This window comes from Cenococcum geophilum (genome assembly GCF_001692895.1).
Source record: "Cenococcum geophilum 1.58 unplaced genomic scaffold K441scaffold_7, whole genome shotgun sequence".
NCBI classification, from domain to species: domain Eukaryota; kingdom Fungi; phylum Ascomycota; class Dothideomycetes; order Gloniales; family Gloniaceae; genus Cenococcum; species Cenococcum geophilum.
In genome coordinates this window covers 1,927,652-1,944,566 of record NW_027137565.1, presented here as the reverse complement: position 1 = coordinate 1,944,566, position 16,915 = coordinate 1,927,652, and the positions used below count along the sequence as shown (strand labels likewise).

The 16,915-nt window shown below is 42.4% G+C and overlaps 3 protein-coding genes across 3 annotated transcripts; 2 read left to right on the top strand and 1 right to left on the bottom strand.

The window, feature by feature from the left end:
• Positions 1-8,181: 8,181 nt before the first annotated feature.
• On the top strand, positions 8,182-10,042 carry K441DRAFT_629306 (uncharacterized protein; the record flags this gene model as incomplete). Its single annotated transcript, XM_067646223.1, has 2 exons — positions 8,182-8,402; positions 8,456-10,042. Coding segments are annotated over exons 1-2 (1,614 nt in total), but the record flags the coding sequence as incomplete, so codon positions are not given.
• A 3,257-nt stretch (positions 10,043-13,299) lies between these two features.
• Positions 13,300-14,355, bottom strand: K441DRAFT_684860 (uncharacterized protein; the record flags this gene model as incomplete). Its single annotated transcript, XM_067651825.1, has 7 exons — positions 13,300-13,348; positions 13,402-13,427; positions 13,486-13,870; positions 13,935-14,011; positions 14,063-14,105; positions 14,158-14,287; positions 14,349-14,355. The coding sequence occupies 7 exons, from the start codon at positions 14,353-14,355 to the stop codon at positions 13,300-13,302; spliced, it is 717 nt and encodes a 238-aa protein (XP_067507823.1).
• A 592-nt stretch (positions 14,356-14,947) lies between these two features.
• K441DRAFT_674435 (T-complex protein 1 subunit epsilon) lies at positions 14,948-16,915 on the top strand (the record flags this gene model as incomplete). Its single annotated transcript, XM_067650755.1, has 6 exons — positions 14,948-14,988; positions 15,057-15,150; positions 15,202-15,285; positions 15,337-16,275; positions 16,392-16,529; positions 16,604-16,915. The coding sequence occupies 6 exons, from the start codon at positions 14,948-14,950 to the stop codon at positions 16,913-16,915; spliced, it is 1,608 nt and encodes a 535-aa protein (XP_067507822.1).

The following is a 16,915-nucleotide window of genomic DNA, read 5'->3' as shown; positions in this document are numbered from 1 at the left end:
CTAGGTAAAAAAGGAGTAAATAAGCTAAAGAAGCTTCCAAAGCTAGAAAGGCGCAGTGGAGCTCTAGGAGGATTAGGTAAAGTAGGTTCTAAAGTTCCTTCCGTACAAGAAGGATCGTACCTAGGAGATGGCATAGTGGATATCTTTAAGGATAGAATCTAAAAGATTTTAGTTAGGACTTATTATAGGAATATATAAATTTAGTATAAAAAGTGGTAAGGATGGTATTAACTTATAATAGGCGCAGATAAATATCTTTATACTTAAATCTGTAGAGCTATCTAAAGTCCCTTATAATCGCGCTAAGACTTAATATTCACCTAAACTCAGAAACCTCATCTGTGACCACCGCTATTAATATCCGTCTTAACAGCGTGATCAATACATCTGAGGGCCTATTTCCAACTTCTGCGAAGTCACCTAGGACAAAAGCAAGCCATTTTTGAACTGATCACCGCCAGAAAGGTCATTCGGACGCAAGAGCTGGCAATCGTCGTAACAGAGGCTTGAGGAAGGTCGTGACAGAGGCTTGAGGAAGGTCGTGATAGAGGCTTGAGGAAGGTCGTGATAGAGGCTAAGTTGAGGATTGTCACAAACAACGCGTCGGCGGCTTAGAAGAGGGGTAGGAAACTAGAAGACGTGTTGTTAATTAGTAGACTTCCTGAGTCAGGTTCCTCACCGCGTGGAGTTCGCCAATACACCTGATCACGATGCGGCTGGCAGAGGCGTCGAAAAGCTTCAAATTGACTGTCAGGTGAGGTTGTTCGGCAGTCTCCTTCTGATATTCAGCTGCCAAGCCGGAGAGACTGAATTTGTATTAGTTGGTGGCTTAATTAAAAGCGCTAACAACCGGAATTGACGAGGTGGTGTATATTTAAATACTTTTAATAGTATTTAATAGCCGGTTCTATAATAATAAAATACGCGTAGGGTTCCTGTTTATATATTAGTTACTATATATAAAGGTGCTCCCTTTCCTAAATATAAAGCTTTGTGTAGGGCGTCGTGCAGGGCTTTAAGCGGAGCGTCGTGTAGAGCCTTACGTAGAGCTTCGACTAGAGCTTCGTGTAGAGCTTCGAGCAGAGCTCCGTGCAGAGCTTTGTGTATATAGCGTAGAGCTTTAATAGAGCTCCGTGCAGAGGTATAATAGAGGTTTAAGTAGAGATTCGAGCAGAGCGTCTTACTGAGCCTTAGGCAGAGCTCTATATAGAGCTCCGTGCAGAGGTTTAATAGATGTTGGTAGGGGGGGTACGTGGAGATCCACAGGAGCTTCCTGAGATCACGTGATTGCTTTCGCCTGTTGTATATATTCTCATCCTTCGTGACTGCTCCACCTTATGGAGTCCTCACACCACCATACACCTGCATTCCCGTGTGACAATAGAGATTTAAGTAGAGCTTTAAGCGGAGCGTCGTATAGAGCTTCAAGCAGAACATCATGCAGAGCTTCGAGTAGAGCTTTAATAGAGCTTCGAGCAGAGCTTCGAGCAGAGCTTCGAGCGGAGCTTCGATAGAGCTCAGGTAGAGCTTCAGGTAGAGCTTCAGGTAGAGCTTTGAGTAGGGCTTCTCTGGTTATATTTGGACTTTTTTTAAAGGCCTTGTAAACGGCTTTGTATAGAGCCTTCGAGTAGAGCTTTAAGGGGGAGACTCTTTGGTAGAGCTTTGGACCTTTGCAGAGCTTCGTGTAGGGCTTCGTGCAGAGCTTTTAACAGCTTTGGTAAAGCACTCCGTGCACGTTGCCCCTTTCGCAGAGCTCTCGTAAAGCTCCGCAAAGCTCCACGCCTCCAGGCAGATGCAGAAGCTTGCAACTATATCAGAGCCTGCAGAACAACTCGCGGAGGTATGCAATATAGATGCATCGCATGTGAAGAGGGTTATCTGTAGAACTACAGAGCGGATTTGTGATATTTGTGATAAAAAATTATTACCATATAAGCAGGGCGTAAATTTCTTAGGTTCGTCACGTGGTCGGTTAAGGAAAATCTAAGTTTTATTATGACAAAAAGAAAAAAAGGTTTAAATTTAGGCAATGGCCAGGGCTTAGGGGGGCTGTTTTCGCCGTCTTATTAAAGGAACGTTATATTAAGTTTTCTAAACAAAGTCTATATCAATTCTAGCACGGTTGGAAGGTATAGTGGTAGTGTAATTGATAATTGAATTCTATATACGGAGGTCCCTAACAAAAGTGCTTGCACCTTCCCAATTAGGAAGTTTTAGGAATAATAATACTTATTACTGCATTTTCTATTTTTATATACTATCTTACTAAGTATAAATTAAAAACCCAGAAGGTATTTGAATATAATTTAATATAGGAGGAGCTCTTGCTGCACCCGGCCCAAAAAGACCAAAACCAACCAAAAAGAACCCTGAAAAACACCCAGAGAATCCCCCTGAGATGCATGCATCGCAGGGGAGGCACACGTTGACCGACGGTGGCTCGCACTCGCGCGCAACCGCCAGATCCACGCCCAACAACGGCCCTCTACAATAAAGATGGGCGAATACTACACCATAAAGCGGAAACACCTCTATTAAGAAGGCATCTAATAAAATATAAAGCCTACTAGACGCGTTTAGTATTTAGAATTATAGGGGAGTAACTATTAGCTATAATAAATTAATATAGCTAGTAGAATGGCTCTGCTAGTCTAGTAAACCTTAGGCGCCCTTCTAGTAACCCCTTAATTAAATCCTCTAACGGCTAAGTAAAATTAAAAATAAATAAAAAACCCCCTTACTGGCGAACCGCACTTAGGCCGCTATAGCTGCGCTTCTACAGTATAGGGAATCCACCCCCCTTAAGATAATAACTGGGTATATAATTATAATATAACTAAATATAAAAAAAGTAGAGGGGCTTAGGGGATAATTAGAAATAGAAGTCCTTATAGAGATTTATAAAGAGGTTTATAATATAGTTATAGTCTAACACCTTAGGAGTAGAGATATTAAAGTTACCCTAAAGGACTAATAGGTAAAGGAATAAGCCGTAAGGGTAGGAGACAGGCTAGGAGAATATATTGGTATAAAAGTGCTCTATAAAGACTACCTAGTTAAAGTTCTAGTGGTTCCTATAAGCCTTAGGGTAAAAAAGGAACGCTAGGCGAATAATATAGCAACTATATAGGAGATAGTAAAATATATAGAACGCCTTATACTAGGCCTTAAGATTACCTAAATTTAATAGCTTTAATAGGAAAATGTAAACTAAGTAAATAATAAGAACAATAAGAGGATATAAGGGTCACTAGAGACTTACTAGGGAGACGCTAGTTAAACGCATAGCTCCCTTATTATTAGTATATATATACTAGGAATACAAAAACTCCTTATTTAAAAAGGAATAATTATAAATGGCCTTATATATAACGTAAGGCTTTATAACTACAGACTATACCTAAAATAATACTACTATTATGTATAATAGGGATATACCTAATCCATATACGCAGTATAGGTGTGCTGCGGCTACTATATAGGCCCCTACGATATAAGATACTACTTAAATTAAGACTAAATAAAATGCGTAAACTGCTACTAAAGCATATATAAGGTATAGGAGAGAGAAGACTATATTAAATACAGGAGATAGAAGGTAAGGGCTTAATAGCTGCGGGGTTAACTATACGCTAGGTTATATAAATAGAAACAACAGGCGATAAGCTAGGGGGACGTAGGTACCTTCCTAGCGTTTCCTACCTTTAGTACTAGGGGGCTAGGCTAGCCATCCTAAGCCTTAACAGGCTAGAAGCGGTGCCGTGTGATATTACTAGACTATATAGGGATATAAGGGTTATAGGGGACACAAGGGAGAGAATGCCCTATAGGAAGACCCCTATAGACAGTTATAGTAAGCTTAAAACTAGGATAATTAAGAATTAGATTTAATGCGGTAAATATAATATTTATAGCCGACCTATAAAGGGTATATAGCTAGCTAGTAAGAATAGGGGAGGAACCGGAGATAATAATAGATTTAGATATAAAAGCGCTAGTAGGAACATAAAATATAGAAATAGAAAGCTCTATATAAAATAAGTAGTAACTAGGGTATAGATATAAGAGATAGAAGTTCTAAATATCCTAAAGAAAGTAGAAATAGAAGAAGCGAGGAATAAAGGAGAGGTAAAGGACCCTCGCTGGGGGTCCGCTACCTATCTATTATATAGTATAACTGCGGTAATATAAACCACCGTCTTGTAAGGCCTCTACTAGATAGTCTAGACCTAGAGAAATACTATATCTTTGCTATATAAGAGCTGTACTATAATACCTATACATAATTAATATACTGCCCCTAAGGATTCTAGCTTCTATACGAACTAAAAGCAGCTATATACGTGTGCTTTATAATTAGTAAGGCTATTAGCCTATCCTTATGGTTATAGTAGGCAGTTAACCTAGATATTATAGTTATAATAATCTAGATATATAGGGGACCGGTATAAATTATTAATGTGTATAACCCTAAGGTTAAAGGGGTCCTATAAATAGAGAATATTATATTAGTAATAAGCTTGCTAGAAACCAAAGGCATAGAATCTATCCTACTAGGAGATATAAACCTCTACTACCCGCGGTAGGGGGGTATCTATATTGCTGCTAATTAATAGGCAGAGTGCCTACTAAGAGCTATAGATACCTAGGGCCTTAAGTTGGCTACCCCCCTAGGAGCAACTATATAGTAATAAGGAACCTCTAGAAGCATAATTAACCTTATATTTATAGACGAAGGCCTATACTAGAGACTTAAAAGGTACAACCCTAAAGAAGAATAGGCACTTGCTTTAGACTATATCCCCATCTAGATATAGCTAGATTTAGATATTAAGGCGTAACTAAGTAGTAAAAGATACGCAATAAGGAAGCTTAAGATAGATAGTTTCCTTAATATAGTTAAATAATAACTCTAAGACCTAGAAGAAATCCACCTAATTCTAAATAAGTAAGGCTTATTAGCCACCCCTAAGGAAATTAACTAAAGACTAGAAAGGATCTAGGTAGCGATTAAAAACGGGCTAGAAGAGTACTGCCCGGTTTTAAAACTGGGCCCCTATGCGCGACACGTATGGTCTATATAATGCGCGGTTCTTATTACTAACTAATAATAAGTAAGAAGGAAATATATAAGTAGTCACGACCTTAAAGACAAGAGATAATATAAAGACACGAGAAACCAGTTAAAGAATACCCTAAAGAAAAAAGTAAGGAATAACTAGAGATGGTTTATAAACGAGCATACTTTTAATTTAAGCCTCCCCTATAATAAGGGCCTTTAGGCTATAGTAAAATAGGTAAAGAAAAAGGTAGGGCGCTTAGTAGAAGACCTATACCTACCACCCCTATAAAGAGTAGGGGAATTATAGGCTACTAATAATAATAATAAGAAGGCAAAGATTCTTATAGAAAGGTTTTTCCCCTAACCAGCTCTAGTAGACCTTAGCGATATTATGGGTAAAACACCAGTAACTTACCTAAGGGTTAATAGTAATATAATAATAGAGGAAATGGCCAGAACTATTAGCCGCCTTTTAAATAATATAGTACTAGGACTAGATAGGATTCTAAATAAGGCCTTAAAAACCTATAGACTACTTATAGCACCTTAGCTTACAGATATAGCTAGGGTATACTTTACCGTAGGCTACTACCCACGACTTAAAAGATTTATAATAACGGTTATTCTACGGAAAGAAGGTAAAGTAGATTACTTAATTCTAGGAAGCTACCGCCCTATTACCTTAGAAAATACCCTTAGTAAGATTTTAGAAAAGGTAATAACGGACTATATAGCAGATATAGCTAAGGAATACGACTTACTACTATAAAGCTAAATAGGGGCAAGAAAGAACCGCTTAACACTATTAGTACTTACGCTACTCGCTACTACTATTAAATCCATATGGGCAATGCGAAGGGACTTTATAGTATTAATGCTTAGCCTAGATATTAGTGGCGCCTATAATAACGTACCCTATAAGCGTCTCCTATATATCCTTAGGGTAAAAGGCTTCCTAGAATAAATTATATAATTTATTTAAGGGTTTATAGATTAAAAAGAAATATTACTAGTCTTTAGCGGATACTAGAGCCCCCCTATTATAGTTATAACAGGAATACTATAAGAATTACCCCTCTTACCTATACTCTTCCTTTTCTTTATAAGTAACCTACTTAACTCCTTTAAGGAAGGGGCGACCTAGGGGATAGGCTTTATTAATAATATAAACCTAATTATATATGGGCTAATAGCTATAGAGAATTATAGAATACTAAAGAAAGCTTATAATACCTATATAGAATAGGTAAGACGATATAGAGTCTAATTCTTACTAGAGAAATACCAGCTAATCCACTTTATAAGAAAACGTAACTAATCTGCAGATCTCTAGTATATAATTTATATTTAAGGCTTTAGGGGTTAACTAGTTTAGGGCCTAAGGGTATTAGGAGTATAGGTAGATAGTAAGCTCTGGTAGAGTGTATATACGGTATAAGCGGCCTATAAGGGTTAAGTATAGTATATTATATTATCTAGGATCGTTAATTCTATATAGGGTCTATACTTTTAGAGGTTACGCCTATTATATATAGCAGTTGTCCGGCTAACTATAACGTATAGGTCCAGTATTTAGGCCATTAGAGAATCTAAGAAAGGCCCCCCTAAATCGCTCCTTAAACCACTCTAAAAGGTCTAAATAGCCTACCTTTAGAGTATAATAGGCGGATATAAGCGAACGGCTATAGTACTGCTTAAAAAGGAAGCTAATATTCCCCCCCTATAACTATATATTAAAGCCACTATAATATAAAGGGCGTAAAATAAATATAACTCTAATGTTATAAAGTATATTAAGATACGCCTAAATAAACTATAGAGGGACCCTAGGGCGCCCTATAGGAGAATAAACTAATAACCCTAAAGTAGGGAAGATATATTAGAGAAACAGGTAAAGAAAATAAAAGAAAAATGGTGCTGCTTTAGGGCTTAGGCCTATATAAAGGAGGAAGGGAGACGTGTAAGAGGCTAGTAAAGATAATAGTAAGAAAGAGAAAGGAGCTAAAGTAAAGCATAAAAGAACGCTAGAAAACTATCTACTATAATATAATACTGGCTAAACTAATACTAAAGAGGTATATAGGAGTTAAAGGTATAAAGGCTAACTAAGGCAAAAGGAACCTAAATCGTAGTATGGTTAACGCTATAGGGGGTAAATACTCTAGGGCTCTAAGAAGGCCTAATAAAGGCAGAAAATATAATAGTAATACTCTTAAGAATAGGAATAATAGGACTAAAAGACTGGCTCTACTAGGTGGGTGTTCTAGTAGGTAGCCTAAGATATAAATATAGCTAGCTAAGATAGACACTAAAATATATAATACTGTTATACCTCTTATATATTAACTAAAAAGTAATGCTTTTAGTAGCTAGCATAGAGAACTATAATACACTGCTCTTAATATAAAAAGGCCTTAAGGCGGTTACCTAGTGGCTTATTAGCTAAAATATACTAAACTAGTTCTGGGTTATAAAGGAAATAGTAATAAAGGGCGGGGGGGGTGAGTAACGGGCGCCCCCTAATGACTCTATAGTGGTAGAGTAAAGTTTGCGATACTAGCGCGTCCGTAGGCTTGTTACGGCAGTAGTAGTTCCTAAGGAGGTTAAAAAGTAAGGTAGTAGAGCACCATAGGTGACTCGCAGGCGCCTCGTAGGCGCCTTGTAGGCGAGTCCTAAAAGGCGGGGAGATGGATCACGGGGTTTTCTCAAATAGAGTTTTCTCCCCACATGTATATAAGGAGTAGTCCGCGTGGGCCCAATAGGGATCCGAATCGGACGTTAAGCAATGAATAATAATAAATTAAAAACCCAATAAGAAAAAAATTATTATATATAGTATTAGGCAAGTGAATTAATCTTTAAAGTTTGCGCGTCTTAATATACGCCGGATACACTCTAGTATAAGCTATATAGGCTGTAAAATACGCACCTATGCTTGCGCGTACGTCAATTTCAAAACTTCCTAATTAGAAAGGCGCAAGAACTTTTGTTAGGGACCTCCGTAGATATACGCGTTGTTTTGAAAAAGGCGTTCCGCACGGACCACTTACTTTGATATGGAGCGTCTGATTTATGAGATAAGCTTAAGGTTTGAACTCGTCATAGACACCGCCCGATATCAATACTTAAACCCCGCTAACTCCCCTTCACAATATCTCTACTTAATCATCATATTCTCCCACGGATTAAAATCAATTCCATATACTCAGGAGAAAACATATTCTCCAGCCTCTGTTCTGATATTGGTAGAGACGTCCGACTATGAAAACGATAGGATCTTTACCAACAGGACGTGGATATTCGAAAACCCAATATGGATGAAGAACTGAATATTTTAGAGGTATCTAAATTCTCACTCCTATACACGCACAGCGCGGCTGCTGACTGGTATAGAGGGAATATTGCCCTCCTGTTGACCCTGCCCTAGTATATGCGATATTTCTCGATTTTGACCCTGATGAGCAAGACCGGTTGCAGCGTGCTCGAGAGCTCCTCGACCCCATAAAACAGAGCGCGGTTGAAGAACAATATACAGAATTTGATCCTTCGGCGAGCAGTGGACAGGCAGCGCGTTTCAGCCCAGGGAAGAGCAACGGCTCATATGAAGAAGAGTCTAGGACTGAGACCGCCTCGCAATCAGCAGCTACGGATCTTACTAATTTATCTAATGATATTTCTATACTTAGCTTGAACAATAAATCTGCCTCCATATCGGAGGATTCATCAGAAAGAGGCGGATACCTGAATGACATTGAGCAGCTTGATTTTGCGACTAAAGAGTTCAGGCTTGTGGAAACATTCCCCACACTTAGGCCAGCACTGGTTTCATTCACACTCAAAAAATGCGGCGGAAATTTCGGCAAGGCGACGGACGAACTGCTGAACCATGTGTACTTTGCAGACTCTGTAGATAATCCCGGGACTGAGCAGGCTGTCGCAAAAGGTATAGATGCCTTTTTCGAAGAACGTACAGTTGCTTGGAGTGGGCGCAAAGGGAAATCTAAGAAGAAACGAAATTTAGACATCCAAAACGCAAGATCAATATCTCTGCCAGCGACATCGTCAGCACAGCAAACAAATCGATGGCATGATGCGAGTAGGGATGTGGACTTGATTTCCTCCCTAACAAACCAATCCCAAAGAAATATCGCTTCTTTATACCACGGAAATGGTGCCTCGACCTCCGCGACCATTATGGCTATGTTAGAAGCCGATATTAAGGCTAATGGGCATATCAAAGGAGATAATTCTGTCGTTCTCCGGAATGCCATCGACCTGATCTCCGACTTCCCCTCGCTCGAGCTCCCGCACGCGCTTGCTCTTATTCGCCTCACTCATCCATCCACTGCCTCAGCACACAAGCTTGCTAAAGCACTGGTGGCCCAACCAAACATAAAATCCGCAGGGAAAATTGAAGTAATTCCTCGTTACGCGCCTATCAATCTTTCAGAGCCTTCGCCATTATCCTCAAGACCTAGTTCAGCTACACCGCTGCTAGCAGTTCCACATACGATCTTAGCTCTCAGCGCCGCGAGATCTACGGCTTTCACCCAAGCCTCGGCCGCGTACCGCAAGGGCAAATCGGAACCTCTCATGAAAGCAGTCGCTGGCCACTATTCTCAATTAGGCCGCGACTACGATGCGGCATTGAAGGCCGCCAGTTCCGCTGATGCCGACGCTCTCGTGTCGTCTCAATCAACGCCTACACAACTGGACTTGCACGGGGTTAGCGTCAAGGATGCGACTCGGATCGCAAGAGAGCGCGTCACTGCGTGGTGGCATGGGCTTGGTGAAGGGAGTATTGATCTTAGGGGGTATAGTGAAATGGGGGAGGGCTACAGGATCGTGACTGGCTTGGGACGGCATAGTGAGCATGGAATTAGCAGGCTGGGTCCTGCGGTTGCGAGGATGCTTGTAAGAGAGGGGTGGAAGGTAGAGGTGGGGAGTGGAATACTAGTCGTAAGTGGTGTAGCGAAGAGAACGTAGTTAATGCTGAGGCCAATGGAATGGTAATTGGGGTTTAATGATGGTTTGGAATTTGTGGTATCTTGGGGATCAGCTAAATGACGCATTGTGGCAGCATTTGGCGGCGCATACGTTGGATATTTGGACGAGCTTGATAGGATACTAGATTCACATCTCAAGCATAGGTGTTAGAAGATTGCGATGACATGTTTAGTACCATGTTTGGACAGCCTCCCACAGTCCGGAAATTCCAGACATTAAATACACCGGTATCTGTAATAAACAGCGGGAATATTGTTTGCTAGAGTTTTCACGACAGCAACGCAAAACTCTGTCTGCCTTTTCGGCGTCTTATGAAGTTCCACCCCTGCATAGAAGGCCCGCAATACTTCAAACAGCACTGGCGTTGTTGTGTCAGGAGAAGTCCTCATGGGTCAAGCGAAGAATTATTTCAGGAGTCGCATGACCCCCTCTGGCAAATTTTTATTTCGCTACGGTACGTGGGCTGTACAGCGTAGAAATAAGCGGCCGATATTGGCACGTGCGTAACCACCAAAAATCGACGATTGTTTGAGGAGGAGATGGACTAGAAGATAATTTAGAATATATACAAGTACTATATAAAGCGTCTACACGATTATAAAAGACGTAATGGGCAAATGACAAAGTATTAGGGTAGTAATATATCTTCAAAAATCGATTTTTGGTGGTTGCGCATGTGCCAATATCGGCCGCTTATTTCTACGCTGTACAGGTGGGCTCGCTCAATCGCCACCAACTAACTGTATATAGTAATTGTAGCGAACGCCCATGGCACGCACGAGCTATTTTGGTTCCCCTGGAGATTTATTCTGGTTGACCAGGGGAATCAAATCGAAACAATTTAGAACTTGACGTACGCTTCTTCTTTCTTTCTCTTTTGCCTACGCCTGCGCCAAAACGCGAATACAACTGTCTGTCTCTACAGTGGCCGATGAAGTTTGGCAATGTCGTAGGGATGGAAACCTCACGATATTTGACAAAAATCGCAACACTATGGAGACTGAGAGGAAGTTTTTGCAGCCAAGCATGGGCGTTCGCTACGTACCGAATGCGAAACCTGCATCCAGTCTCGCTTGTAATTGAAGCGAACGGTTGAGGCTACGCGCGAGGACCTTTTTGGTTGCCCTGGAGAATCGCCTTGGTTGCCCTGGAGATTCGCAGTTGGCCAGGAGAACCAAATTGAAGGCCGCAAAAACGCGAATATAACGCTGTCTCTTCAATTGGAACGGCATTTCTTATCAACATACCCCCAAGCTACAATTGTACTTTGCTACAATTATTATTTGTGCGACATTGCATTTGCACTTGTGGGATACACGACACTGAACCAGGCTGAAGCTACCCTGCTGAGCTGTTCAAGCATCAACCAAACTCCATTACTGTGAACGGTATATTCGCTACGATACGCAGAGGACAGCATCGCGATTAAAGATTCGGGTAGTTTTATTGTGGGTGCAGTTTACTGGAAGCTTTATACATACTTACTGACATCTTAGTATAGCTTAAATCAAGCTTCCTTACCTCGGGCTTCTTCATACCAAGCTTCCCAGTTCTCCAAACCCTCACGAACCTTCATCAACCTAACTACGCAAATCCTCTCAGAGTATCCTCAAATCAGAATATCCTCAGACTGCTCCACATATAATTCCGGCTGAATAGAGCTCCTATTCGCGGCAGTGACAACCACAACCACAACCACTCCACCATGAAGCGCAACATTGTCATCTTCCTGATCATTCTGATCCTCTTCATCTTGATTGCCCTAATCGCCTACATAATCTACTACCTACAAACACGCATGGCCGTCGGCGGTGGGGCGCCGAGCAGCGCCATGAGCGATGTCACAGAGGGGTAAATACGCCCAGTCACCCTGGTTAAAAAAAAAAGGAAAGAAAGAGAAGGAGCTATGGCGGTGCGTTGATGAATTGAAGTACGCTTGATTGCGTAATGATGATATGACTGCCGAAATCTACTACATACGGGTTTATGGATAATAGGTTGAAATGGCATAGCATAATTGACGTTTGGGATTGGGTTTTGCTGGGCTATTATTTTCTTCTTGAGCGACGTTTAGCGATGCTAGATGTGAATTAAATACCCTGCTACTAGATGCGGACGGCTATATATATGTAGACAATACATGGAATTCTTAACCATAACAATCCAAATCATATGCTTCACTGTACTTGCTCGGCGAGAAGAGCAGAAAGGAGAGGGTTCGTAAATTTCAAATGTTAAATATTATTGTTCATTCATTGCTTAACGTCTGATCCGGATCCCTAGCGCGGGCCCACGCAGACTACTCCGTACACGTAGGGAGTAATATTGACAGGAAAAACCCCTGGTATATTGGGGGGAGAAAAGCCCTATGAGCCACCTCAGTAGGGTAAAACCCCGTTGACCATTTCCGCACGTAGCTGCAGCCTCAAATTTTAAATAGTAAACATAAATTCAGAACAGTACTCAAATACATTCTGCACCAGGCTAATGCTCATTTTACCACCTATAGGTGATAGATTTTGTTATAAGCTCGGACCCCTAGAGCTCGGCCACCTCCTAAAGTCGGTGTTAGGGACGTAGGAGGCTTGTATTGAGGTTGATCTACGTATGAGAGACGTTGTATATATAGAACTAGTAGGTGCAGGCGCATGATTGAGGTTGTGGGGGTAATAACTAAGTATATAAATAGGGTAAATAGGTTGTAAGTAGAAAGAAGAGGTAGAACTGTAATACTATCTCCCGTTCTGCCCAATACCGGTATATGACTTGTTCCGGATTATTTCTGCCTTAATACGGAACAATGTCGTGTATCGCTTTGGGAGTGTGTGGTGTGATCGATCGGGTTAGGTGGCCGAATTCAGGGGGTGGCCAGGCTCTAGGGGGCCGAGCTTATGTGGTAAAGCGCTAAATGCTCAATGTTCAGTTGAGTTAAATACAATTTGAGAAGCAGAAGCATGGATTCCAAGGCTCTAAGCAACCCTGGAGGTTTGACGCCTAGCACACCAGAATAAATATGCCAATCGAGTTCGTGGCTCAAAATTCCACCCACGCCATGACTTTCAAAAACCAGAACAGAGATACCTAGTGCTTGGAGTCTGAAATCTCAGGCATAAGCCAACCGAAAAAATACTATATCTGAGAGTAGTTGGGGAATGCTCCTGCCTCTGAGTAGGTGTTGATGTGTCATTACTCTAAGATGAAGCGGGATAAGGGTGTCGGAACAAAGGACTTCATTCGTCCTCAGCATCGCCATTGGGCTCTTCGCCTGTTTTGAATACGCTAGAAGAGGTTAGAATAAATTTTCTGTTAACGCAGTTTTATATGGTGCTTACAGATGTTGTTCGTAATACCGAAGCATCTATGTAATATTGTTAGCTCCATTCCAAAGGATTTGAGATTTCAGCAAAGCAACATGCCTTTTGTGGGCATTTGTTGTTTATCACCCTCAGAGGATGCTGGGACTTCCTCCCATTATTCCACACCACGTAACCGTAGAGAACCTTCTCGCCAGTTTTATAATCAGGTATTTCCTCCACGGTATCGATGGACATAACGTGGTCCTCCCATGAGCCTGCTGGGGGTTCCCATTCTTTCGTTTTCTTAGCCTTCTTGCCAGCTGCTGAAGCTGGGGTTCCCGAATCTTCATCCTCGCCCCTTATCTTCTTCCGCCCCCTGCCTGTGCCCTTAGGCTCACTTGGTGTGCCGGTTGATTGCTTCCTTTTCCGCTCCTTCTTTTGTGGAGGTTTTGGACGTCCGCCGATCTTTTTGAAGTATTCTTCTAATAAGTCAGAGGCGCCAGATCTGCCATTTTCTCTCAGTTTCTAGCGATTGTAACGAATGCGCTGAGCGCGTCTGGATGGCTTACAGATTACTTTCCGGCTCCCACGTTCGGTCTTCTTTCTTTTCGTAACCTAACCACTTGACTTCATATTTGCAAATTCCCTAAAGTGTATTAGTAGTGTGTACAGAATTAAAAAGCTGAGGACAGCTCACTTCGGCATCGAATGCGTGACTCAGAATCTTCTCAACGACATATCTTCAAGTCTACATCAGCTGTTTTTCTTTTGCAATGTTTCAAGTGCGCGTACTCCTCTCCGCCATCGCCTTCGTCCTCCTCTTCATCATTCTTGTCCGCGCTTTCGTCCTTGTTTTGTTCAGGCTTATTGCGGAAGGGAATCTCGTCCTCAGAGGCTGAGACCTCATCATCGCTAATTGCGGCTATGATGCGATACATAAGCAAAATATTTTGGGCCGATAGCTCGACGCGGGAGGCACCTACGAGGCATGTTTTGCCTAGAGTTTGACTTGACGCGCTGGATGAGGCGAATGAGAAGCTATGACAATCACGAATAATGTGATAAAGTCGCAGCAGCTCAATTGACAGTGCGCCCAAATGATAGTAGCCAGCTACAGAGGTTGGTATAGCTGTGGTGTTTGTATGTTGATGAATGTGGAGATGGTCGATGTCGCGTAGATGAAGATCGCGAAGCTTGGCAAAGTTCACGTCTCCAGAATTTTGAGCAGAGCCGCAACACCACGGACGAACCCCACCACGCGTTTTGTAACCCACCTACTTGACTTTATTAGTTCACAACTATTTTCTTGTATTCTGAGTGTCTGAGAAACAGCTACGGAGTTTTAGGAAATCCCCAAGAAGCAGCCGGGCAGGAAGATGGCAATGCGTATGTACTACGGGCTCCAAGAAAGCTTGAAAAGGCTTTTCTATTTTAGCAGACTCTTCCCAAGGCCCACAAGCTAATATTTGGCATCAACAGAACTTGATATGTCTAACGGTACCTTTTATCCTATCCAGCGCATCCGGAAAAACAACACACCACCAGTGACAGGCAACTAACATGGTCAATAACAGCGCAGGTGATGAAGGATGAGCAGGGACGGCCGTTCATTATAGTTAGAGAGTATGCACCTTAAGATATCCTAGATTAGCTTTCGTGAGCGTCTAAACTGGTGCTAACTGAACTTATAGTCAGGGAAAGAAAAAGAGACAGCATGGCAATGAGGCAGTCAAGTCACATATTTTAGCTGCCAGAACAGTCGCGAACATTGTTAAAACTTCTCTCGTATGACTTTCGCAGGTTATGACTTGGGGTCATGCTTATGAGTGGTAATAGGGCCCAAGAGGACTGGATAAGATTCTGATATCGCCCGATGGAGATATTACTGTAACGAATGACGGCGCTACAATTCTGTCACAAGTACGCATAGGCAGACCCAAGAGTTCTTTCAATCTCTGACAGAATCTACAGATGGAAATTTCAAATCATGTCGCCAAGTTATTAGTCGAACTCTCCAAATCCCAGGACGACGAGATAGGAGATGGCACAACCGGCGTAGTTGTCCTTGCCGGGGCACTTCTTGAACAAGCGGCAGACCTCATCGACAAGGGCATACATCCCATCAGGATAGCTGACGGATACGACCAAGCATGCGAGGTGGCCGTGGCAGAGTTAGACAAAATTAGCGACACCATACCGTTCTCGAAAGAACAGACATCGAACCTCTTCAAGGTTGCTAAGACTAGTTTAGGGAGCAAGATCGTCTCGAAGGCACACGATCAGTTTGCACAGATAGCTGTGGATGCTGTATTATCAGTCGCTGATTTAGAGCGAAAAGATGTCGACTTCGAATTGATCAAGGTGGATGGCAAAGTCGGAGGCTCGCTGGAAGACTCTCTGCTTGTTAAAGGCGTCATCGTGGATAAAGACTTCTCCCATCCTCAGATGCCTTCCGAAGTGCGAGATGCAAAGCTGGCGATCCTCACATGCGCGTTTGAGCCTCCAAAGCCGAAAACGAAACACAAACTGGATATCACTTCCGTCGAGGAATTCAAGCGCTTACAAAAGTACGAAGCTAACAAGTTCACCGAGATGATCCAGCAGATTAAGGACACCGGAGCGAACGTAGTGATATGCCAGTGGGGATTTGATGATGAGGCCAACCATCTTCTCCTTACCAACAAACTTCCGGCCGTACGGTGGGTTGGCGGACCAGAGATCGAGCTTATTGCCATTGCCACGAATGGTAGAATAGTACCCCGTTTTGAGGACCTGAGCTCTGAGAAGCTTGGGACTGCCGGTGTTGTTCGAGAGATGACCTTTGGCACGACCAGAGACAAGATGCTTGTCATCGAGGAATGTGCTAATACACGAGCAGTCACCGTATTTGTCCGAGGAAGTAACAAGATGGTACGTGTCCTATCCTTAGGTTCCTATCGGTGTTATAATACGGTTGATATTGGTTTGTGTTTTGATATTGCGCCTAGAACTAATTGGGAACCTTACTGACTAAACATGACTGGAAGATTATCGACGAGGCCAAACGTTCCCTGCACGACGCGCTCTGTGTCGTCCGAAACCTGGTCAAAGACAACCGCATAGTGTACGGGGGTGGTGCAGCTGAAATTGCCTGCTCACTAGCAGTAGAGGATGCAGCCGTCAAGGTAAACATGGCGCCACCAAATTTAGGCAGAGTCAACATTGACCTGAAACCTGCATGTTTCTGACACATCCGCAGAGCCCTGGCCTCGAGCAATATGCTATGCGTGCTTTCGCCGATGCGTTGGACGCTGTGCCAATGGCACTGGCCGAGAACTCCGGGCTGAGCCCAATCGAGACACTGGCCGCTATCAAGTCTCGACAAGTCAAAGAAAAGAACACACGCCTTGGGGTTGACTGCATGCAGACAGGCAGTAATGGTAATTCTATTTCCAATATTCTCCTGTCCTTAACCCACGATCTCCATTTGACCTTGCCGATCCGTTCGAGAAACCCAAAGGCGTGCACCATCACATCTCGCATGCATGCAACATCGTTCGGCAATTGGTAG